Source organism: Myxine glutinosa, chromosome 12 (assembly GCF_964187855.1).
Source record: "Myxine glutinosa chromosome 12, kmMyxGlut1.1, whole genome shotgun sequence".
Taxonomy (NCBI): Eukaryota; Metazoa; Chordata; class Myxini; order Myxiniformes; family Myxinidae; genus Myxine; species Myxine glutinosa.
This window is the reverse complement of record NC_136272.1, coordinates 84,819,603-84,846,444: the sequence shown is the minus strand read 5'-3', so window position 1 is coordinate 84,846,444 and position 26,842 is coordinate 84,819,603. Positions and strand designations below refer to the sequence as shown.

The following is a 26,842-nucleotide window of genomic DNA, read 5'->3' as shown; positions in this document are numbered from 1 at the left end:
TGTTGATAAATTCCCACGTCCCTCTTGAATGACCGTAATTTCTCCATTATTGTATCAAATGCTTTGTAAAACCACCTTTAGAGGCCATTTTTCCCCGCAAAGCGGGGGTTGGTCTTTTCCGGGAACCGTGGTTGTTGTTGTTTTTCGGTCCCCTTTTTGAAGCAATGTTTTACGGCCGGATGCCCTTCCTGACGCCAACCCTTTTTTCCGCCTTTAACGACAAACAGGGGATTACCAGTGAACTGGTACTCAATTAGCTGACCTCGGAAGGATGACAGGCTGAGTCAACCCCCCTGGCGTTAATTCAGCGATCGACCGGGATTCGAACCCAGGATCCTAGGATCCTAAGCCAGCACCCTAGCCGCTAGCCCAACACCAGGGCTTTGTGATAGTGGATAAAACATGCCTCAAATTCATGCGGTTTCCCCATTACAGATTTTACATTGAATATTTGCTTTCCACTGCCAGATGGAAGCTGCCTTTTTCTAATTTTGCCTTCATTGCTCCAGCGATGATATTTAGAAACACTTAACTCACGAAGATCGTTTCAGTGAAATTGTTGCGGTATTTCTACATTCTGTTATATATCCATTTATTGGCAAAATAAGAAATGTTTTTTATTTCTTGGAACCAGTCTTTGGGTCATTTCCTCAGATTCCACATCATCATCCACAAACTTTTTTTTTTTAATTGCCTTGTGATTGGATATAGTTTGTGATCAAGTAGCTTTTCCTTTCTTTTTGGGGAGCGTGGGGAAGAGGGCGGGTTCCAACGTGTTGGTAAGTTCTTTATTTAACTCAGTACATCTAACTTCACCGCCTTGTAGCATACCTGCCTGCCGGACTCGGGGGAGAGGGTGGGGTTGGGTCTTCTGGATGTTCAGGGTCTATTGGGTCATCTGGGACTTATGGGTCCTCTGGGTCTTTTGAGCCCTTTCTTTTGGGGACTTTTGGGTCTTCAGAGTCTATGGGTCTTCCAGGTCATTTGGGTATTAAGGATATTGGTGGTCTTAAAGGGTCTTCAAAGGTCGAAGAAGTCTCTGCAGTCGAAAGTTAAAAAATAAAAGTTACATTTTTTTGTATATAAGGTCGAGGCTCGTTATTCAAGGTCGAGGTCGAGGTAAGAGCTAAGGTTATTTGAATCGTACGTAATTAATTAAGACGTATGTAATTAATAGACACAAAAATTATGACACACACACACACACTAATACTAAAAGTTACAATCGATGCAATAACCATTTCCTTTGGAAGGAAATGTCGGAGCACGTCCACATCCCAGCTGTTTTCACCATCTCCAGCTTCATGAAGCTGTCCAAAAGATTTAACTGCTGATATGGAGCAGGTGAGCCGTGTGCTTTTAAAATACCATTTTAAGCAATATCCCGAGCAGGTGGATATGATGTGTGGTGTGTTATGCTTCACGAGATGACTTATTTTGCCGTCACCACCTGTGTCACTCTCCTACAGACATAAAATAAAAACAATCATGTGTATGTACTTAGTTTTACTCTCATCGATGTACAATCGCCACAGGAAATATATGACATGCCAGTGATGGTCCTGTGTCCTCAAACAACACAAGCAGCCATGTATATTTATTTAGACCTTCACGTAACGCGGCCCTTCCTGCTATTTCAGGTCAGTTTGGGTCAATTTACCTGTTCAGGTTATATGTCATTCCATCACAAGTTATTTTGGATTTTGACAGCGTAAATATGATAGAGCTTACACTGGTTATATCATACAGTAGTGTGAGCATATATATATATATATATATATATATGTGTGTGTGTGTGTGTGTGTGTGTGTGTGTGTGTGTGTGTGTTATGTATAAATAAATAAATCAATATATATATATATATATATATATATATATATATATATATATATATATATATATATATATATATAAACAAACAGTCGTGGCCAAAAATATTGGCACCCTTGCACGTTTTTCAAATAACTCACAAGAACACACAACTCACCTATAAAATAAGTATTTGGTCTCCAAAATTCTTTATTTCACTGTTAATATTACAGAACCTTTGTTTTTGATTCATAACTTAATATATCCTTTTAAATCAGAAAATAAATAGAAATGGCATTGACAACATTATTGACACCCGAGACTTAATATTTGGTAGCCACGGCCTATTGACAAAATAACTGCAGCCAAGCACTTCCTACAGCCATGAATGAGCTTCCTACACTTCTCTACTGGCAGTTTGTCCCACTCTTCTTATGCAAACTGCTCCAGTTCTCCCAGATTTGAAGGGTGCTTTCTCCCAATTGCTGTTTTCAGATCTCCCCACAGGTGTTCAATGGGATTCAGATCTGGTCTCATTGCTGGCCACTTCAGAACAGTCCAGCGTTTTGTCTTCAACCATTCCTGGGTGCTTTTTAAAGTGTGTTTGGGATCATTGTTCTGCAGCAAGACCCTTGACCTTTGACAGAGATCCAGATTTCTGACACTGGGTTCAAGATTGTGCTCCAAAATGCCTTGGTAATCTCCTGATTTCATGACGCCATGCACACATTCAAGGCACCCATTTCCAGAGGCAACACAGCAACCCCAAAACATCACTGAACCTCCTCCATCTTTGACTGCAGGGAAGGTGTTCTTTTCCTTGAACGCTTCATTTTTTTTTTTCTGTAAACATAGAGATGATGTGCTTTACCAAAAATATCGAATTTGGTCTCATCTGTCCACAGGACTTTCTCCTAGAAGGATTTTGCCTCGTGTTGGTGTGTTTTGGAAAACTCCAGTCAGGCTTTCTTTGCATTGGGGTCCTCCTGGGTCTCCTAAGATAGAACCCCCTTTCATCGAGTTGGCACAGAGTTGGCGCAGCAGCAGCAGACCCTGGTCTCCTTTCATTGAGGTGGTGATGGATGGTGCGAGTTGAAACTGTCGTACCTTGTGTCTGAAGGTCAGCTTGAATCTGTTTGGCAGTTTGGCAGCTTTCTCCACCATTCAATCAATCCTTCGCTGAAGTTTTCTCTTGTGGCCATGTCCAGGGAGGTTGGCTGCAGTGCCATGGGCCTTAAATTTCCCGATACCATTGTGTACGGTGGACACAGCAACATCAAGGTTTCTGGAGATGGACTTGTAGCCTTGAGATTGTCTATGCTTGACTACAATCTTGTCTGACCTCTTCAGACAATTCTCTGGTTTTCTTTCTTTTCTCCATGCTTATTGCGGTACACACAGTGACAGAAAACAGCAGAATGTCTCCTTTTCTCTGTTCAAACTGGTTGAAGAAGTGATTTTTATATTGCAGGCACCTGCAACTCACCACTGGTGAGTTAAATTCCAAAGTAAAGGAGAATCACCTGCTTGAAATCAAATTATTTCTAACAACTTCCAAAAGGTGCCAATAATTTTGTCCAGGCAATTTTAGGATTTCTGTATGCCATAAGCTAACATTTAGTAATTTTTTGAGCTTTTTTGTTTTGTTCCACTGCAAACTAAAGAAATACATATGTGGATACCAAAAGACTTTAATTTCAACAATTTTCTGAAAGAAATGGTGAATTATTTGAAAAACGTTCAAGGGTGCCAATACTTTTAGCCGTGTGTGTGTGTGTGTGTGTGTGTGTGTGTGTGTGTGTGTGTGTGTGTGTGTGTGTGTGTGTGTGTGTGTGTGTGTGTGTGTGTGTGTGTGTGTGTTATGGATTCGTCACTTCCGTTGTTGTGGTTTTCATCCACTGTAAACATTTTCGATTCCATGTACTATTATTGTTGTCAAAAGGTTTATTGTTTATGAACTGTTTTCAAAAGGTGAAAAAGTTAGTTTTACGAAGTTAAGTCTGTTCACAATTGTATTTTGTCGAAACTGTATTTATCTTTCGGTGTGTGAAGTTATTGTGTGCAACTTTGGTTGTTTCTCGGTGTTTATCTTTCATAAATTGATCGTCTGTTTGCCGTGTCGCGAGCAAGGCCTTTGCCGCGTCGCGAACGATTTGAAATCGAAGTTAAGTGTTTGTTCCCATTTGTATTTTCGTTAAAACTGTATTTATTTATGGTGTTGTACGTATATTGTGTCCCGACGAAGATTTTTCGGTGCAAATCTTTCATACCTGTATTGAAAATCGTGTTAATTCGTGTCGTGTCTTGAGGCCTTGTACAGTGTGCACTGTACAACCTTGAGGCTTTGTTTTTCTCAGCGGTCCGTCGTTTGTGATCCAATAACTTTCGTTCTCTGTATTCCCAGTCTTTTCACCCATAGCCTACTTCCTTGTGTAAATCTCAACTAAAAAAAAAAAAAATTTCCTTCTCCTTTCTCATTCGTTTATTCATTCTTATTCGTTCGTTCGTTCTTCGACCACGTGTTTCTCCCCCATTTCCCCAGATAGTTTTCACTCATTAACCTTCAATGTTTACACTTTCCCCTCAAGTTATGTATTCCGTCATATTTTATAACACCTTTTTCTTCTTCTTCTTTAAAAGGCTGCTTTCGACTTGCTCACCAAATCAATTCATCCCAAAAAAAATATCCATCTCCTATAGTGCCTTTTTTCTACATTCCCTAAACTCTCCTGCACTCCATCCTCCATCCAGCGTCCTTAAACGTATTTTTAACTCGAAGGTCACAAGAAACTCATTTTGCAATAAATGTTCGTTTCCCATAAATCGTACACTTTCAAAAATCCAATCTCACCCCTCCCCTCCAAATCTTCCCCATAACCCCTCCCCTCCAAATCTTCCCCATCACCCCTCCCCTCCAAATCTTCCCCATCACCCATCCCTTTCAAATCTCCCCCCTTGCCCCCTCCCTCCTAAACTACCCCCTCACCCCTCCCCGCCAAGACGCCCCCTCGCCCCTCCCCTCCTAGACTCCTGCCTCACCCCTCCCCTCCAAATCTCCCCCATATCCCATCCCTTTCAAATCCCTCCCCTTGTCCCTTCCCTCCCAAACTCCCCCCTCACCCCTCCCCTTCAAATCTCCCCACCCTCATTGCTTCTCAATTTCCCCCCTCTCACTCCCCCTCCTCAAAGCGTCCTCCCCGCTTCTTCCCCCTTCAAACTCTCACCTCCATCTCCCCCAACCTTCTGCCTCGCTCTTCCCCCTCCTCAAATAACACCTCATTGTGGCTCACCCAATCACCATCAAACCTTTTGTCCGCCCCATCCTTCCCTTTCTCCGAGCTATTCTGAAATCTCTGACACACCTTCAACAGCTCTCCCTACCTCTTCCACCTCTTCCACATCTTACCCTACCCCTCCTCCCCCCTGTTCTGTATCTGATTATCTGCCCCTTCCTCTTCATTAACGGTATGGACCTCAAACATCCGGGGCCTTCGTTCAAACTTAACTGATCTCTCCATACAGGTTGCTTCTGTCAAACCAGACGTGATCTGCTTAACAGAAACTTTCCTCCTTTATGATGTCTCTGATTCCATAGTATCTCTCCCGGGCTACTCCCTCCTCCGGTATGATAGACCTGAGCCTCGTCCTGGAGGCGGGGTTGCTATCTTTATCAAAAACTCTCTTCCTCACTCGCCCTGCACTGCACTCTCTCCACCTCACCCCCAGGAATACCTCTGGCTACGGCTTCCCCTTCGCTCCCACCTCTTGTTCATATGTGTGTTGTACCGTCCACCAAACAGTGATGACTCCATCTACATCTCGCTGTCTGATGATATGGACCAACTTCTATCTACTCATCCCAACTCTCTCTTCCTCATATGTGGTGATTTAAACTGTCATCATGCCAGTTGGCTGGGTGTGGGTACCTCTCTCACCAGCCATGGCTCCTCAGCAAAGGACTTCTGCGACTCACTGGGACTGACACAATCTGTCAATTTCCCGACCCGGACCTCAGTCAACGGAACATCTTCTCTTCTGGACTTGGTTATGACTAACTTCCCTGAAAATGTCTGCTGCTCTTCTTCTGCTCCGATCGGATCATCTGATCATGTCCTTGTTAAAGTGGACATCTCTCTGACCATCCTCAGGGAGCCTGCTCAGCGTCGACGAGTCTGGCATTTCACTCAGGCCAACTGGCACGGTCTTCAAGCAGCCATCAATCATCTGGACTGGTCTCCCATCTCTACCACCTCTGACATCAACTCATCCTGGGAATTCTTCCAAAGTAAATTGCTCTCTCTCATGCACAGATTTATCCCATCTCGTCTTCAGTTGTCATACCCTTCCTCCCGTCCATGGTACACGGAATCTTGTGGTGAGGCTGTTGCCCAGAAACAACTTGCCTTCGTCTCCTGGAAAGCAAATCCAACGGAAGGAAATCTCATTTCCTTTCACAAAGCCCGAAACAAGTGTGTGTCCACCCTCAGGAGAGCCAGGAAACAATATCTCTCCGTTCTCAAGACCGAACTCTCTTATCTGTCTCCCTCTTCCAAATCCTGGTGGCGTCTGGTCAAATCCGTTTCAGGTGTTTGTTCCCCCTCCATCCACTCCCTTACCTCAAACGGCTACACAGCTGACTCCGCACGTGAAAAAGCTGAATGCCTCAACTCTGTGTTTGCCTCTAAATCTTGTGTCCCAAACCCATCCCTCTCTGTACCCACCATACCCAGTCGTACCCTGCTGCTCCTGGACTCCGTGTCCTTTCCTCCTGACAAGGTGGAAAAGTTTCTGTCAACCCTCGACTCTGATTCTGCAACTGGACCCGACGGCATCAGCCCACGGGTCCTAAAATCCTGCTCTGCTGCTCTATCTCACCCTCTCTCTGTTCTCTTCACCCTCTCTTTTGCTCAAGGTCAACTGCCATCTGCTTGGAAATCAGCCAACATCACCGCTTTGCACAAAAAAGGTGCAAAAACAGATCCTAGCAACTACAGACCAATCAGCCTTCTCCCAATTATCAGCAAAGTCATGGAATCCATCATTGCTTCGGATATGAAATCTTTCCTCTTCTCCAATGGCTTGATCTCTGATCATCAATTTGGTTTCAGACCAGGTCACTCTACTCTGGACATGCTGCTTCTGCTGTCTCAACAATGGATGGAGGTCCTCAATGCCAAACAGGAAATTAGAGCTGTCTCCCTCGACGTATCACGTGCCTTCGACACGGTCTGGCACCCCGCTCTGCTCACCAAACTCTCCTCCTTTGGTATCCATGGAAATCTCCACGCATGGCTGGCGGACTTCCTCTCTAGTCGTCGTCAACGTGTGGCCCTGAATGGGTTTCTCTCATCTCCTCTTCCTGTTCAGGCTGGAGTTCCCCAAGGCAGTGTTCTGGGCCCCGTGCTTTTTCTGGTCTTCATCAATGATCTCTCTGACTCTCTCGAAAATCCTCTCTATCTCTTTGCTGATGACTCCACTCTCTGCCGCTCCATTCCTCTTCCCTCAGATCGGCAGTCTGCTGCCTCCTCACTCTCTGAAGACCTGGACAAAATCACAGACTGGTCAAACAAGTGGAACATGTCTTTCAATCCTGACAAATCTCACACTCTTACTATGTCTCTCCGAAAAGATCGACTGGACAACACTGGACAATCCTCTCCAAGAAGTTCTGTCGCTCAAGATTTTGGGTCTCACTATCTGCCATGATCTTTCTTGGGAAAACCACATTTCCAAGCTGGCCTCCAAAGCCAGTCGCCGACTGGGCATCCTTCGTCGTGCGAAGTCCTTCCTCGGCACACCTGAGCTCCTCACCACATACAAGGCTTTCATCCGCAGCTCAATGGAATACTGTTCTCCCCTATGGGCCGGTGCTCCTGCCTCACACCTAGCTCGGCTTCACGCTGTTGAAACCAAAGCTTTCAGAATTATTGGAATCTCCCGCGATGAAGCTATCTCTGAGGGCCTTTCACTCACTCACCGCAGTCAGGTAGGTGGTCTTTCTGTCTTCTACCGACTCCTCTCCGGCCTTGCACCCCCAGCTCTCTCTGTGCTCTGTCCCCCAAATATTCCTACAGGTCACAAGATCTGCCAGCAACCCTCTGATGGTTAAACTGCCGAAATCTCGGCTCTCTGCTCACCTTCACTCTTTCATTCCTCTTTTCTCCCGCCTCTGGAACAAACTCCCTCACTCCCTTCAATCCCACTCCTCCCTCCAGGTCTTTAAAACAGCTGTTCACCACCATCTCTTATCTTCCCCCATCCAAAACCTTGATCTTTTCTACCCCCGCTAATTCACCCCAGATCCACCTTGTTTGAAATTCCAACTTCTTTCCTGGAAGTCCTGGCAGTGTCCATATGTTTTATACCTCTCCCACCGCCCCCTTCCCACGCCGCCCCCCCCCCCCCCCCAAAGCCCTCGCCCTCTCTCAGATCTCTCGATGTCTCCATGTCTCTCGGTCCCTGCTCTCAAATGTTGTGTTTGTGTCCTTCCCCCTCTCTCCCCATCTTGTCTACCGCTCCCTATGTTATATGTTTTATGTGTCGGTTTGTCTTTCTGTGTGATAAATGTTCGCTCTTTCACGAGCCTCGATCTTGTATACAAAAAAAAAAAAAAAAAAAAAATGAAACTGGAACCGGACGACGAAGAAGAGGAGGAGAAAAAGAAGGCGGAAGGAGTGAGTCGGACAAGAAAGCTGAGCTGCTCCGAGTTCTGAAGCGAACGTTGTCGAACGGGTCACTCGCGAACTTTCGGGTTTCGCGGGACAGGGATTCCTGCGACAGAGTTGTCATCGCTGTGACCGATCAACCTGCGTGTCAGGTTTTTGGCGGTGGATTCCGAGGAGAATTATCATCGGGCCGTTACGTCTCAAGAACGGGTCGTCGGCCATTTTGACTCACGCGCTTCGCGCAAGGTTTCTTTGCTTCGTCAGCCATTTTCACCGCTTTCAGACGTATCTGGTGTGTGTGTGTGTGTGCACCATGGCTTTTGAAGATTAATTTGCGGTTCGCTGACTGTGAGCCGTGAACGTCCATACCCGAGGGTGTGATTTCCCAGTTGCCTGGAGGGCGCCTTTGGATTTCCCAGTCGCCTTGAGGGCGCCTTTGTGCAGCTTTGGCTGTGTGACTGTACTTGCCATCCGCACGGGATTCTGCTCTCGATTAGACATCATTCTGGCGATCGCTGGAGCGAATCAACTTTGGCTTGAAGCCAGGAATAAGAGACATTGGGGAATGTTCTTGGTTCACTCACTTGGAGCACAGTGAGTTATATATTACGAAATTGATGGTACCATCATAGGACATATTGATTGTACTTTTGATTACTATTATTGTTGTGCTGTTATTCTTGTGTGATCTTAATACAATATTTGTTTGTGAGTAACAATTGGGGTGGCTTCTCCATTGATCTTTGACATACAGAATAACACATTTTTCTGCCGTGACTCCTCTCGGGGCTCGGAGGTACACCGTGAGCACGGGGTCGGGGAGGAGCACGTAACTGTGTGTGTGTGTGTGTGTGTGTGTGTGTGTGTGTGTGTGTGTGTGTGTGTGTGTGTGTGTGTGTGTGTGTGTGTGTGTGTGTGTGTGTGTGTGTGTGTGTGTGTGTGTGTGTGTGTGTGTGTGTGTGTGTACAGACTTGGCATTTAATATGGAATTTCTTTTTGTGTGGGTGAACTTACTTTTCAAGATGTCTTAGAACCAAAAGTTCATTGGAATTATGTTGAAATTATTCTAGATTTTGTTAATGTGACCTTTAAAAGAAACAAAAACCACATTTGACATTTTGAAACAAATAAATTGATCCTTGAAAGTGATGTAAACTGATATCGAACTCAATTCATGGACAGTACTGTGTTAAACTTCTCTACGTTTTCCAGAAGTATCTCTTTATTTTGCACATTAGCCAAAAATTTTTTTAACAAAAACAAAAGTTAAATTACGATTGGGATTACGGACAGTAAAATTACAGTTCAGTACTTCGTGTAACCCCCACGAGCATTCAGGAGAGCACGTACACGTTGAGGCATGCTGTTCACGAGATTTGCCAAGGTTTGGACAGGAATCGCTTGCCATGCAGTGACAATAGCCTGCTGCAATTCACGCACAGAGGTCGGCTGCTGGTCCAAGTGGTCGATTTGACGCGTTAATTCTGCCCACAAGTTCTCTATCGGATTCATATCCGGGGACATGGCAGGCCACTCCATATGCTCTACACCACGGTCAGCAAGAAAGTGATGGATCATGCGAGCACCATGAGGCCGTGCATTGTCATCTTGGAAGACAAAGTTTCCTCGAAAGGTTGCACAAGCAAATGGAAGCAACGTTTCTTCCAGAATGGCCCTGTACTTGAACTGGTTCAGGTTTCCATTCAGAACAACCAGGTCAGTTTTGCCCCCTACATGAAAAGCAGCCCAAACGGTCACCCCACCACCTCCAGCTTGGACTCTTGGCACTATACAATCTTTGTTGTAGGCTTCATGCACTTGTCTGCGCACTCGGACGTGGCCATCTTGACGATAGACCAGAAATCTAGACTCGTCACTGAAGATCACGTGATTCCAGTGTCCTGGCTGACATTGACGGTGCTCTGTGGCCCACTGCAATCGGCGCTGGCAGTGTTGTCTGGTCAGGCGTGGCTTTCTGAGGGGACGCCTGGCACAATAGCCTGCTTGAACCAGTCGTTGGTTGACTATCCTTCTGGATACAGTCATATTTGTCAGTTGCTGCCACTCAGCCCTAAGCCGATTAGCTGACTTGGTACGGCCATTGCAGACTAACCGGTGCAGCTGGCGATCATCTCTCCTTGTGGTTCTGCGTGGACGCCCTGGCCTCGGTATTGGAGTAGGGACACCCCTCTGAGCATTTCGTTTCAGGATCTTTGACACCTGACCTTGAGTGATGCCATACTGCCGAGCAATAGCACGCTGTTTCATGTCGTAATTTCATAAAGCCACCACTCCATGACAAACAGCATTGTCGAGTTGACGGACCATCTCCAGAGGAAGCGGCAATAACATTTGGAGATGTGCAGCAGTTGTTTTCCACTAATACAGAACGCAACAACCCTTGTATACCCGACTGTGAAGCCAATCATCAAATGCACCTGTTCGTACATTTTGCCACGCCACCTGTGATATAATCCTGTTGTTGACTTCTTGCTGCGACAGACAATCAGTGACATGGTTCTTTTAACAAATAAATCACCAAAGTGTAAAAGAAACTCACCAGATTGATATACTGAGTTAAGAAAGTAAACCCAAGTCAAGGAAAAAATATATTCCATATTAAATGCCAAATCTGTATATTTACATGTACTATATACTATATACTAGCAGAAGTACGGGGGGGGGGGGGGGGCGGGAGGAGGCAGGAGAGGGAGGGGTGGAAGGGGATTCATCACCTTTTCGTTGAATATTTGCTGGTGAAAGTGCCGTTCATCACGTTTGAGTTAAGTGTGATGCCAATCAGGAAGAAGGAGAAGCCTTATTACCAACTTCGTACACTTCTGGAATTTTGATTTATTTGTGTTCAAATGTCTTAACCCTGGTGTTGGGCTAGTGGCTAGGGTGCCGGCTTAGGATCCTTGGATCCTGGGTTCGAATCCCGGTCAATCGCTGAATTAACGCCAGGGGGGTTGACTCAGCCTGTCATCCTTCCGAAGTCGGCTAATTGAGTACCAGTTCACTGGTAATTCCCTGTTTGTCGTTAAAGGCGGCAAAAAGGGTTGGCGTCAGGAAGGGCATCCGGCCGTAAAACATTGCTTCAAAAAGGGGACCAAAAAACAACAACAACCATGGTTCCCGAAAAAGGCCAACCCCCGCTTTGCGGGGAAAAATGGCCTCTAAAGGTGTTTGTTTTTTTTTTTTTGTGTTCAAATGTCTGGTGATTGTTTTGTATTTATTTATGCGAATGTGTACTTGTATATAACTGGCATTAATTTTAAAAAGGTTTATGCACTATCGAGCGATTATTATTATTATTATTATTTATATACAGTATACACAGTGCATTCAGAAAGTATTCAGACCCCTTCACTTTTTTCACATTTTGTTATGTTGCAGCCTTATGCTGAAATCGTTTAAATTCATTTTTTCCCTCATCAATCTACACTCGATACCCCATAATGACAAAGAGAAAACAGGATTTTAGAAAGTTTTGCAAATTTATTAAAAAGAAAAAACTGAAATATCACATTGACATAAGTATTCAGACCCTTTGCTATGACACTTAAAATTTAGCTCAGCTGCCTCCCATTTCTCTTGATCATCTTTGAGATGTTTCTACACCTTGATTTGAGTCCACCTATGGTAAATTCTATTGATTGGACATGATTTGGAAAGGCACACACCTGTCTATATAAGGTCTCATAGCTGACAATGCAGATCAGAGCAAAAACCAAGCCATGAGGTCGAAGGAACTGCCTGCAGAGCTCAGAGACAGGATTGTGTCAAGGCACAGATCTGGGGAAGCCTACAAAAAAAAAATTCTGCTGCATTGAAGGTTCCCAAGAGCACAGTGGCCACCATAATTCTTAAATGGAAGAAGTTTGGAACAACCAGGACTCTTCCTAGAGCTGGCCGCCTGGCCAAACTGAGCAATTGGGGGAGAAGGGCCTTGGTAAGAGAGGTGACCTAGAACCCGATGGTCACTCTGGCTGAGCTCCAGAGATCCTGTGTGTAGATGGGAGAAACTTCCAGAAGGACAACCATCACTGCAACACTCCACCAATCTGTGCTTTATGGCAGAGTGGCCAGACGGAAGCCTCTCCTCAGTGAAAGACACATAAAAGCCCGCTTGGAGTTTGCAAAAAAGCACCTAAAGGACTCTCAGACTGTGAGAAACAAGATTCTGTGGTCTGATGAAACCAAGATTGAACTGTTTGGCTTCTTGAATTCTTTGGATTGATTGAATTCTTCGGCAAGAATTTAAATTTTTGACTCAGCAAAGTAGCCACCTTTTGCAGATATAAACGCCGAACACACTCGTGACATTCTTTCTGCAATGGAAATCAAATATTGTTCGGGAAGTTCTTCCCAACACTGTTGCAGAAGTTCCCACAAATGTGTTGCACTTGCAGGTTGCTTTGCTTTCACCCTATTGTCCAGTTCATCCCAAACCAGCTCGATGGGTTTAAGTCTGGAGACTGTGCTGGCTATTCCATGATTTGAAGCCTACCGTCTTGTTCTTTTCCTCGAAGGTAGTTTTGACATAGCCTGGAGGTGTGTTTAGGGTCATTATCTTGCTGTGAGATGAACCCCCTGACCAACTAGGCGTATACCAGAGGGTATTGCATGGCGCTGCAAAATGCTGTGGTAGACCTTTTGGTTCAGGGTGCCAATCACTCTGTGCAAGTCGCCCACTCTGGATCCAGCAAAAGAGCCCCAGACCATCACGCTTCCTCCTCCATGTTTGACAGTTGGTGTCACACACTGTGGGACCATTCTTTTGCCTACTCGACGGCGTACAAAAACCCAGCGTGATGAACCAAAGATTTCAAATTTTGATTCATCGGTCCATAAGACCTTCTTCCAGTCTTCAGTAGTCTACTGGCGGTTCTTCATGGCCCAGGCAAGCCTCTTTTTCTTATTTTGCCATCTTAGCAATGGCTTTCTTACTGCCACTCAACCTGTCAAACCTGCAGCTCGAAGTCTTCTCTTCACAGTTGAAACTGAGATTTGCTTACTTTGACCAGTGTTAAGCTGTGCTTGAAGCTGTTGTCCTGTGAGCCACCTATCACACAAGCTTTTCTTCTGATTCTGTTTTGTCTTTGGGTCTGCCAGCCCTCTTCCTGTCAGAGTTTCCTCCAGTTTCCAAGTGCCTTTTGATGGTGTAGGAAACTGTACTCACTGACACCTTGGCTTTCTTCACAATTTCTCTAAAGGAAAGACCTACACTTTTAAGGGTTATAATGGTCTGTCTGTCTTCCTTTGTTAATTGCCTTTTTCTCGCCATTATGATAGCAATATACTACTTCCTTAAGTGCAATATTGTCCAAATAATGCTTCAGAGGGTGCAATGACAGTCTGTTCCAATACTGCTTTTATTCAGACAGGGGGTTTGTCATCAAGTAATCAGCAGAGGTTGGGACACCTGTAGGAATTGTTTGCATCAACTTTCAAGGCTTAATTTACTTGCATTGCTACAGAACAGCTGTAAGTTGTTAACCCATTACTTGTTCCCTGAAGAAGGCCTTTTTTACAATATAACTGTGCAATTTACATTATTTTCCCGTTTTTGCTAACCTAAACTTTTTTTTAAACCTCGAGCAGTTAACTGCTTACCTTTGTACGATTACAGGTTATTCACTGGACTTTTTTCATTTTTTTTGTATACAAAATCGAGGCTCGTGAAAGAGCTAACATTTATTTCACAAACAAATCAAACAGACAAACAAAATATATAAAAGGAGGGAGCGGTAGACAAGATGGGGAGAGAAGGGGAAGCACACAAACAACATTTGAGAGCAGGGACATCGGGAGATATGTGGGAGGGAGAGGGTTTGGGGGGAGGAGGCGTGGGCAGGGTGGGGGCGGGGGGGGAGGTGGGAGAAGTATAAAACACAAGGACACCAAGGACTTCCAGGACAGAAGTTGGTATTTCAAAAAAGTGGATTTGGGGTGAAATTAGCAGGGGTAGAAAAGATCATGGTTTTGGATGGGGGAAGATAAGAGATGGTGGTGAACAGCTGTTTTAAAGACCTGGAGGGAGGAGTGGGATTGAAGAGAGTGAGGGAGTTTGTTCCAGAGGCGGGAGAAAAGAGGAATGAAGGAGTGAAGGTGAGCAGAGAGTCTTGATTTTGGCAGTTTAACCATAAGAGGGTTGCAGGCAGATCTTGTGCGACTTGTAGAAATATTTGCGGGACAGAGCCCAGAGAGAGCTGGGGGGGGGGGGGGGCAAGGCCAGAGAGGAGTCTGTAGAAGACGGAAAGACCACCAACCTGCCTGCGGTGAGTGAGTGAGAGGCCCTTGGAGTTAGCTTCATCGCTGGAGATTCCAATGATTCTGAATGCTTTGGTTTCAACAGCGTGAAGACGAGCTAGGTGTGAGGCAGGAGCACCAGCCCAGAGGGGAGAGCAGTACTCCATTGAGCTGCGGATGAAAGCCTTGTATGTGGTGAGGAGCTCAGGTGTGCCAAGGAAGGACTTCGCACGACGGAGGATGCCCAGTCGGCGACTGGCTTTGGAGGCCAGCTTGCAAATGTGGTTTTCCCAGGAAAGATCATGGCAGATAGTGAGACCCAAAAGCTTGAGTGACAGAACTTCTTGGAGAGGATTATTCAGAAAGTGGATGGGAGGGTTGTCCAGTCGGTCTTTTCGGAGAGACATCATAAGAGTGTGAGTTAATGAGTTAATGTGAGTTAAGTTAATGGACTTGAATTGCTTAAATTTCAATAAAAATTGGAAAAATTGAGGTGTTCTAAAACTTTTAACCGGTAGTGTTTGTCAATGTGATATTTCAGTTTTTTCTTTCTAATAAATTTGCAAAACTTTCTAAAATCCTGTTTTCTCTTTCATTATGGGGTATTGAGTGTAGATTGATGAGGGAAAAAATGAATTTAAACGATTTCAGCATAAGGCTGCAACATAACAAAACGTGAAAAAAGTGAAGGGGTCTGAATGCTTTCTGAATGAACTGTACATACGGGAGGGGTAGGTGCAGACTGGAAGTTTGGGACGATTACACTGCACCACCACAAAATAAAAAACACACCACCACGTAATTAAAAACATCTCACCAACAACGTTATTAAAAAACACTTCAAAACCATGGAAACAAAAGTGACAGGGAGTGACAGTGAGGGAGTGACAACAACAGTATCAGTGACAACACAGATACTGCCCACATATGTTGATATATAGATAGATGACTGTACCTGAGTTGCTGTTTTGTCATTGTTTACACCAATCATAATACAAACAATTATTTTGCACAATGTATTTGTAATATACATGATATTACATTTTATAAACAATTGAAGTTGAAGATTTAAGTTTAAAAAAACAACAAAAATTTTTTTTCCCCCTAATTTGTTTTTTAACCTTTTCCCAAAAAAATACCCTTAGGACATACCCACGGAAAAGATAGGTGCATACCAGAAGTTTGGTACGATTGCACAGAAGTTTGAGGGAGTAGTTCAGTGACAAGACAACATAGACACTGTGTATGTGTATGTATGTATGTATGTATGTATGTATGTATGTATGTATGTATGTATATACAGTATATATATATATATATATATATATATATATATATATATATATATATATATATATATATATATATACAGTATATATATATATATATATATATATATATATATATATATATATATATATATTGTTACGGCCCGCGGATAAGATGTTATGTTTGCCGAGCGGATGGCCCCGCGGTCGTACAGTTACCCCGACTAACCCGATTCCCGAGCGTTGGCCGGATCGCGCCACAGATATTCAATAGGGAAAAGACTAAGGCGACACAGATGTGAAGAAGAAGCAGACAACCAAAAGGTTGGAAATACTACTAAATTTATTTCTACTATTTACATGCTCAAAATAACCAAGGAAGAAGGAAAGATAAGAAAATAATATACAGAAGATTTTAGAGACAGTGAAAATACTAGCTTATCTAACAGGCTTAACTTATTCCCAGGGACAAGACAAAAGACAGACTACGAACACACTTACACGGGGGATGATGATAGGAATGGCAGGAGGTGGATGGCTGGAGGGGGGAGGCCGGTCCACGGATACCGCAGCCCGATCGGCACGTTTGGCAGCCGCCGTTCCTTTTCGGTCCTGCTCAAACCGTCCGTCTGGTTCCAAGCTGCTGTGGCTGCAGTTTCGGTGGCTCAAGCTGCTGTGGATGCAGTTTCGTTCGGTGGCTCAAGCTGCTGTGGATGCAGCCGCCACTCTTGTCATGGACCTCTCTTTGTCATGGACCTCTCTTTGTCATGGACCTCTCTACGCAACTCCTGACCACTCATGCGCGCGCGCTTTTATAACGCCTCCGGCGATTAAGCCGCCGGCCTTCAGGACACGCCCATCGGTGTGCTCACCTCGGCCATGGTTGGTCGCGCGACCCTCTGGCTCCGCCCTTGATGACGACGGGCGGGCACGCCTTTCTTCCCCGACCCGAGCACATGTTCAATGGTGGTTTTTGAGGGGATGTAATTGGCAAATTGAGGCTTGGCCATGACGAAAGGGGAAATGGAGGTTTTTGGGAATGGGAATGAAGAATGAAGGGAATCTATCTTATTTCACTTGGTGCAATGGAGTGTCATTTTAATGGAAGACAAAGCCTTAACCTAATACACAGAATAAGGAAATAAACTACTGAACAGGGATATTATAGTGTCCTTCAATGTATGCTTTATGGAATTAACTACCAGAACGCCCTTTTGACCTTTATACAACAGACTGGAGGCAGGAAGGCGATATTTTACAATTGGTATACAATACAACACAATCAAAAAAAAAACTCAATCCTCATATCCGCAACAATATATATATATATATATATATATATATATGGGTGGATGGTGAATCCTCTTCTCGGTGAAGCCCCAGTCGACCCATGAGAGTATCTATTAGTTACGTACAATTTGAAAGCAAGTTGGACCGTGAATACATCTATTAATTTTTTATTATTGGACCTTGAGTACATCTATTTTAATTACGTCTATTAATTACGGACTGGTGTTGGGCTAGCGGCTAGGGTGCCGGCTTAGGATACCTAGGATCCTGGGTTCGAATCTCGGTCGATCGCCGAATTAATGCCAGGGGGGTTGACTCAGCCTGTCATCCTTCCGAGGTCGGCTAATTGAGTACCAGTTCACTGGTAATTCCCTGTTTGTCGTTGAAGGCGGCAAAAAGGGTTGGCGTCAGGAAGGGCATCCGGCCGTAAAACATTGCTTCAAAAAGGGGACCAAAAAAAACAACAACTACCACGGTCCCCGAAAAGGCCAACCCCCGCTTTGCGGGGAAAAATGGCCTCTAAACGGTGGTTTAATTATATTACGGACTATTGGAATGTACCTTTTTGACATTGAAACTTTCAGACCGCTTTGACCTTTTACATCAATTTAGACATTTTCTGTCTGTATGCAAGTTTTTGGTCATGTCAGTCTTTTGGACTGCCACTGGTAATATGTAACCCAGGGCATGGGCATGGTCGGGTTATTGGTGACTAAACCGACACACCTGACTGGCTTAGCTAGTAGAGAGGGTGACTGACACCGTGCGAGGACCAAAAACAACACCTGGCAAAGGGTGGATGACTCCCATCGGGAGCCAATGGCCATCCAGTACTGAGATGGTGTCTTCTAAAATAATAAAAAAACACCCAATGGGGGCACGAAAATTAATTTTTCCACCTGGTCTAGTTACCCCCTCTTGCACAGTAGTCCTGTGAAGAGATTTCCTCGTTTCTGGACAAAGTTTTTGAAGGTTTTGCCAGTTTTTCCTTCTTTTTTTTATTTTATATTTTATTTTATTTTATTTTATTTTTTTGTATACAAGATCGAGGCTCGTGAAAGAGCGAACATTAATCACACAGAAAGACAAACAGACACACAAAACAAATAACATCGGGAGCGGTAGACAAGATGGGGAGAGAGGGGGAAGGACACAAACAACATTTGAGAGCAGGGACCGAGAGACATGGAGACATCGAGAGAACTGTGGGAGGGAGAGGGCTTTGGGGGGGAGGCATGGGAAGGGGGGGGGGGGGTGGGAGAGGTATAAAACATATGGACACTGCCAAGACTTCCAGGAAAGAAGTTGGAATTTCAAACAAGGTGGATCTGGGGTGAATTAGTGGGGGTAGAAAAGATCAAGGTTTTGGATGGGGGAAGATAAGAGATGGTGGTGAACAGCTGTTTTGAAGACCTGGAGGGAGGAGTGTGATTGAAGTGAGTGTGGGAGTTTGTTCCAGAGGCGGGAGAAAAGAGGAATGAAAGAGTGAAGGTGAGCAGAGAGCCGAGATTTCGGCAGTTTAACCATCAGAGGGTGGCTGGCAGATCTTGTGCGACCTGTAGGAATATTTGGGGGACAGAGCACAGAGCACTCTAACAGAGCACTCTAAAAGTAAAGGCTCTTCTTTTTCTTTGTAGCCCTTTACAAATTAGTGGCTGTCAGCCTTTCGTGAAAAATTCAATAAATTTTTTTCGGCCCGAGTTGTTAGGGTTCGGGTTAGACCCTTTACTTTTAGACGGGTTAGACGGGTTCGGGTTAGACAACAACTTTTTTTTATACTTAAACCTTAAACCCTTTCGTTAATTATACCTTTTAGACCCATCGCCACTATAGATGTTTTCGGCCCCTTAAGACCCTGTAGACTCCTTCGACCCCAACTATGATTGGAGCATACACTTTATATCTTTAGACCCCCTTTTGAGACCTTTAGAGACCCACCTATACACCCCTTAGGCACACACACACCACACAAAAATCTATGGAGTCTTCTTGCAATATACAGACTATACTTATTTAATGCAATATACAGACAATACTTTTCGTCTCGCATTTCACTTTCTTAATATATGCAAATAATGCTACTCTGATAGGCTGACCAGAATTTTAATATTGGGTCACTGAATTGGTTCCCCAATAAAAACATAGAAGGGTTTTTGAGGGCAAAATCTCAAAGTGTCCAAGATCAAGGTTGCATAAAATTAACAATTTTCATACAATTGACTTGAAAATTTGAACAGGGTGTGTACTCGTATATTGTCACTGAAGCCAATTGTTTGAGGTCAAATCTCAAGGTCACATAAATTAATCAACTTTCATCCTATCAACTTGAAATTTCATCAGGATTTCCATTTTGGGTCACAGTGGCCATCCAGTACCGAGATGGTTGGTTCACCAACAATCAGAACTGTTGATGTCGTCTTTTCGACATGCCAATGGTTTCAATGACAACAATTTCACTACATTATACAGTAGTCAAATGGGACTTTTTTGTGAAATTATTAATTTTTTCAAGATATCAAATTGAAACTTATGCAGTTTATATGTACACATGTGTAGTAGACGTGAGCAAAATGTGGTCAAAATGAGTCAAGGGTCAAGGTCGAGGTCGAGGCGATCCAAAACATGTGAATCTCCGATTAGGCTGCAATTATGAAATGTAAATTATGAAGCAAATTTGTTGTGAATAACACTCAATCATGTAAAACACTTGATCGGTCAAATTTTCTAAATTACCAATCCGGTTTCCATGGCAACTATTGTTTATTTTGATTTTGCAAGTATCGTGCTACAACATCTTTCTTGTTTATTTTTTTTTTTTACAATTATCAAAGGTTCATGAAGGAGCTTGTGCATACATCACTTGTAGGGCAAAGTCATTAGAAGATCAAGTTCCAGGTTATTAATTAATCCACAATGGATAAATCAACACAGTAAATGTGATTTGAATCTGACAGCATCTTGAGTCTTGGGCTCAGATGGGAATGTTAAACTGATCAACCTAAAGGGTCCTTTTGATTGCTCTGGACTGAAATAATTGCAGGCCAGGTGTGCTGAACATTTATTTCCAAACATGACATAAGAAAGCAGTGTTGTGCTCATGATCCTGCCTCTTGATTGGACAAAAAAAGCTGGTCAACCCATTCAGCCCAATGTGGCGTCGTCCATTTCACGCCGATAAGGGCAAATTGTGCTGAACAAGGAGATGGCCATAATGCCAATGTGCCCAGCCAGAATAATCCGCCAAAGTCTCTCCTTCACTTGGCACACTCAACATTAAATATGAAACAAAAGACTGTTAAGGAACTGCTTAATGCCCTCTTCTCTCTCTTTCCCTGCAGATCTACATTCAGACAGCCACCTTGACCATGTCCATGTCCTTGAGTGCCACTGTGGCGCTCTGCCTGCTTTTCCTGCCCAAGGTCTACATCATTGTGTTTCACCCAGAACAAAACGTCATCAAACATAAGCGAAGCCTCAAAGGGTCCCAGGCCTCTCCAGCACCAAGCGACGCAGCGGCTAACGGACCGACGGACAAGACCGGGCTAGCAGGTCGTTGATACCATGGGATCCTGAGAATATCAACTGTGTCGCGCACACCTTCCAAAGCATCGTCTGCTGTTCGAGCAACCGACTATTACAATTGGTGTACGAATTCATTCCACGTTATGACCGCGAACGGTTGTAAACGGACCTCGTGAATGGTTGTAGATCTATCCCCATAGGTCCACCTTTTCCGCATCACCGTATGGGATTTACGGGGTACTCGGCTGGGTTGCTTTTGAAAAGTTACCTTTGGAAGTCCTTTGTTCAACCGACCTCGTCCTGTTCTTTGATCCGGCATTGCTCTGCGGCAAGGGTGGCCCCCTTGATTTGGGAGGGGGCACACGCTGACCCCATTATTTCTTCAATCAGTGACCAGGATCAAAGAGCCATCTCAAACAAAAAGTGCAGCCCTTCATCGAGGCCTGGTAGCCGAAAAAGCCACCCCAGCAGATTCGATTTCAAATCGGGCATTAGATTACGATAGCAGGTACCCATTGAAGAAAGAACGTGGTATGCTAGTGTACAAGAGGGGGCGTGGTGTACATATTATATACTGTACCATTCTGCCGCAAGCCTCGCCTCCTGTGTTTTCTGGGCGTGGCCAAATCTTTGCATGCTACCTCGTGCATGACAATTGCGTAGCAATCACAGTGAGTGGAATATTATTTATTCGTACATTTAATTTACCATCGTCCTTATTTATTTTCATTGTTTATACCCACTCCATGTGCAATGTGAAGTTTGTATTGTGTTCCTTAAAACTCAAGTGCAGCAATTACTGTTGATAAAATAGTTTTGAAATTCATGTCAATTGGCAACCCAAAGAGGTGACAATCAAGCAATGGAAACGTTTTCAATTACACCTCGTGCGTACGGAATACGTATACAGATTGCTTCGAGTACAAGGTACAAGAAAAGGCACATCGAGGGTTGATCTGCTATCGTTTGTCATTTGCAATTCGGGATTTTCAAAATGACGAATGAAAGCAAACAAAGCCTATTGCGCATGTGTTGTGTGTGTGTGCGTGTGCGTGTGTGTGTTTTTTTTTTAGTGACTCGCTTCTGCTCGCACAGGGCACTTTTAACCTGCTGTTGCGAGAAAGAAATCTGATTCAAAATGGTCTTTAAAACGTAATTTTCAGCATTTAAACGAACAAGTGGCAGATACAAAATGGTTAACCATGATTGTTCTTTTCCTAGATGCAAATCGGACTCATCAAAAGAAAGGAAATATATGCAAAAATCAAGTATAACTTCTCTTGTGGCCCGGAACCAAACAAACAATATATTAATAACATCCTCACAGCTCCCATAGCTCACGATACAACCCCCTCACCCACACCAGGACTAATAGACTAATAGTAAACTGACTTACCATGTGCATTCGCAAGCCCCAGATTCGATCTTCATATCGGCGTTCAGAAGCATCCAAACCAGATACGCTGGCTTCCTCAGGGAAGTCTACCTGATGAGTATTCACACCCCTTGACTTTTTCACATTTTGTTGTTACAGCTCGAAATTAAAATGGATAAAATTTAAAATTTTCGCCACTGATCTACACAAAATACCGTCCACAATAACAAAGTGAAAACATGTTTTAAGAATTTTTTACAAATTTATTGAAAATTAAATAGAGAAATATCTAATTTACATAAGTATTCAACCCCCTGAGTCAATACTTTTTAGAAGCGCCTTTGGCAGTCATTACAGCCTTGAACCTTCTTGAGTATGTCTATCAGCTTTGCACATCTGGATTTGGGGAGTTTCTCTCATTCTTCTTTGCAGATTTTCTCAAGCTCCATCAAATTGGATGGGGAGTGTCGGTGAACAGCAATCTTCAAGTCTTTCCAGAGATTCTCAATGGGATTTAAGGATAGGCTTTAGCTGGGCCACTCAAGGACTTTCATGTTATTGTTCTGAAGCCATTCAAGTGTTGCTTTGGCTGTATGCTTGGGCTCATTGTCCTGATGGAACGTAAATCTTCGCCACAGTCTAAGGTCTTTTACACTCTGAAGCAGGTTCTCCTCAATGATTTGCCTTTATTTGGCTCCATTCATTGTTCTCTCTATCCTTACAAGTCTCCCAGTCCCTGCCGCTGAAAAGCATCCCCATAGCATGATGCTGTCATGACCATCCTTCACAGTAGCGATGGTGTTAGATGGGTGATGAGCTGTGCTCGGTTTCCGACAGACGTAACGCTTTGCATTCAGGCCAAATAATTCAATTTTTGTCTCATCAGGCCACAGAATCTTTTGCCTCATGCTCTCAGAATCTTTCATGTGCCTTTTTGCAAATGCCAGGCATGCTGTCATGTGCCTTTTTCTCAGGAGTGGCTTCCGTTTGGCCACTCTCTTAAAGCCTAGATTTGTGAAGTTCTGCAGAGACTGGTGTCCTTCTGGCAGGTTCTGCCATCTCAGCCAAGGAACTCTGTAGTTCTGTCAGAGCGGCCATTGGGTCCTTGGTCAACTCTCTGACCAAGTTCCTTCTGGCCCAGTTGCCGAGTTTGGTTTGATGGCCAGCTCTAGGAAACGACTGTGTGCCAACTCTAGGAAGCGTCTGTGTGCCAGCTCTAGGAAGCGTCTGTGTGCCAGCTCTAGGAAGCGTCTGTGTGCCAGCTCAAGGATGTGTCTGGGTAGTCCCATATTCTTTCCATTTCCTAATGATGGAGCTCACTGTGCTCTTTGGAACTTTTAACACTATATAAATTGTTTTATACCCTTTCCCCAGATCTACGCCTTCTCACAATTCTATCGGAGTTCTACGGACAGTTCTTTGGACTTCATGGTCGAGTTTCAGCTCGGTCATGCACTGACAACTGTAGGACCTCATATGGAAAGGTGTTTCTTTCTAAAGCATGTCAATCAATTGAATTGGCCACAGGTGGACTCCAATTAAGTTGTCGAGACATCTCAAGGATGATAAAAGGAAATTGGATGCACCTGTGCTCAATTTGGAGTGTCATAGGAAAGGGGTTGAATACTTATTGACTCAAGACATTTTAGCTTTTCATTATTAATTATTTGGTAAAAAAAATTCTAAAAAATAAAAAATATCCACACTGACATTATGGAGTACTATGTGTGTATCAGTGACAAAAAAAATCTCAATTTAATCAATTTTAAATTCAGGTTGGAACACAACAAATAGTGGAAAAAGTCCAAGGGTGTGAATACTGTCTGAAGGCACTGCAGCGAGCAAAGGCTTTGTGTATTTTCATGTTGCGAAGATGTCCATTGCTGACATGTTTACCATTAAAAGCACAGCATCGTTTTTCCAATTGCCGATGTCCATTAAATAAATCACCAATCCTGCCATGATCACAAGAGGCACTCCCACAAGGATCAAAGTCCATTCACTGGTGGAGATCCGCCAGGGGTTGGGTTCGGATAGCACACACCCATCCACTTAGGCCTTGCACCGGCCCATATCATTGGGAGTTTTCAGTATTGGCAGCTGTCACTTCGGCAAGCTAAGTTTTAGTTCTCTAACTCTTTTGTTGGCCAGAGGCACACCCCTTCCTCTCAGGTACTTTTCCAAGTATTTTCAGCTTCTTTCAGAAGCTTTGTGAGCCATTTTAGATAATAATCTTTATCTCGCATACATGACAAACTATAGGGTGCCCGTTTCTGCGCATGCACACCAGGCATTCGGGGACGGATTGTGTCATTTTGAAAGTCCCGTAAGCCATGTTGAATGCGATGTTTCCCATTTTGGGGTCCTGTTCTTGCTTCTACCACCGTTTTATGTGCTGAATCAGCCTGGGTTCAGACGTGCAGCCATTTGTAGGTGTGACTGTTTTCGTCGACAGTGTGTTCTCACATCTGTTCTAATCACTTTGGCTTGATGTTAACCCATTTTGACCTGAACCGGATGATTTTGACATATTCATTCGAACAGCTAGTCCAGTTCACACCATGTTACCCTGATGGGTCACAGAAGTAACTGGTGTGTTTCCACCTGCAAGTCATACCATGAAGTGGTGCTCACCTTGTTCAGTGAGTTTGATCAGTGAGTGCACAGCGCTCCACGACTTGCTGGTGGACTTAACGCTCACGAGTTAAATGCAAACAACAATTATAGATATCCACTCAAGCGGCATTCACCTGTCATATGGAAACTGTATTATTGCTCCATGCGTCACCATCAGCAAAGATTTATCTCCAAGAGAAGAGGGATATGTAGGTGGAAAGATGACTCAGAGATAGACGAATTGCATCCTTTGTATTCACCCACTCCCCTTTTCCTGTCCTTCCCCAAAAACATCAGAAGCTTCATCTCGTTTGAATTGTCCCTCCGCTTGGAATCGGAAACAAGTGCCATTCTGAGGGATGAGGTTCATTGGTGGTCCTGTTTCATTGCAGCTCCAGAAGGGCCTCGCAAATCTGTTTGTGTACCTGGTATGAGAATATGCCACATCAGCACCACATATATGGGTGTATATGAGACAAAAGTGAGATTTTTCTACCACCTCTGCTGCGCCCCTGCTGCACATTATATTTTCGTACCCCTTCACCCATTCAGGCATATGCAATATATCGATCGGCCCACATGATCGATAATTGGTCGTCACGAGGGGAAGGTTGATGGTTTTGGTGTTTACACCCCACTGCCCACTCGAATCGCCACATCATAAAAAAAAGACTTTTTGGGTCGACCCGATTGCAAAACAACAAATGTATGCAACTTCAAATTGTCTACCTTTTTTCATCCACTTGAGTCTGTTTGATTCCAGAAGCGCTGCTGTGACATTTAAGTGAGTCCTTTATCAACTCAGAATAACCATGCCACGTGCATTGGAATACTAAATTATTTTGGCCAATTATGAAAGGAGTGTTCAATGAAATGTTTACATCGATCAGTTCATAAGCCACCTTATGTGAATGAATGACGTTTGAACCATTGCTTGACACCTCCATCTGATTCACACAATCTATTAATTAACTCAACAATGTATAGCCCAAACGTTCTTCACTTTCTGATTGATAACCAACGGGACAGCGGGATTTGTATCCTCTTCCAAAGGCCGGCATACTCCATGGTACAACACCCGATTCTACCATCACATCCAAACTCAACTTTTCATCTGATTCGACTCAATTGTGAAACTGGAGACTGAGCTCATAACAATAATGTTCAGATATTGACTAAAAATGTACTCAAAACAGCCACGTTATACCGTTGACCAAGCAATATATATATATATATATATATATATATATATATATATATATATATATATATATATATATATATATATAAAAATATGCAGTCGGACCCCGCTATTCGCAGGGGATATGTTCCTGGGAAATGCCACGAATTGCGAAACCGCGAATTGGGGGGCATTGTTTCAATGGAAAAAGGGGGGATTGGTTCCCGAATCATGAAAATCCGCGAATAGCGAGGCAAAATCCGCGAATAGCGAAACAAAATCCGCGAACGGCGAGGCAAAATCCGCAAAGGTTGATGAAAGTCCCAGAAATGGCGAGACAAAACCCGCGAATGTCGATGAAAATCCGTGAATGCATGCCGTGACATTGTTTCAATGGGGAAAAGGGAGACTGCCAATTGCACTAATAGATACTGTGGAGTGTTTTCATTCTGTACAGTAACTCGCAGGGATGACGTGTTATGCAGCTGGTGGGATACCCCATGAAGCAATGTTTACCGTCTGTTGTGATATCCCACGAAACACTGTTTACCTGTGAACGGCGGTGGGCTATCACGTCAAGCTGTTCAGTGTGAATGATAGGATATCTCGCGAAAGACTGAAAACGCGAAACACACAGCATCAAACGCAGGAGCAAGTCATGCTCGTGGCTCGTAGAAGATGGGTTTTTTTGCGCATGTCCAGCTGCTTTGTGCATGGCTGGTGAAAGATGGGCTTTATAAATGTGTCATGCTCGCGGCTCACGAAATATCTTTTGCGCCCCCGAAAAACCGCGAATTTGTGGGACACGGCCGCGAATATAAAAAGAAACTGCGAATTCGTGGGACACGGCCGCGAATATAAAAAG

General features: G+C 43.9%; 1 protein-coding gene across 1 annotated transcript in view; it reads left to right on the top strand.

Annotated features, from left to right (window-relative positions):
• Positions 1-21,632, top strand: part of LOC137437562 (metabotropic glutamate receptor 6) — a 676,955-nt gene extending 655,323 nt beyond the window's left edge. The window contains exon 10 of the mRNA XM_068131991.2: positions 20,623-21,632. Within this exon, the coding sequence (XP_067988092.2) occupies positions 20,623-20,841 (219 nt within the window). The 3' untranslated portion in view covers positions 20,842-21,632. The remainder of the gene's footprint in view (positions 1-20,622) is intronic.
• The last annotated feature ends 5,210 nt before the right edge of the window (positions 21,633-26,842 follow it).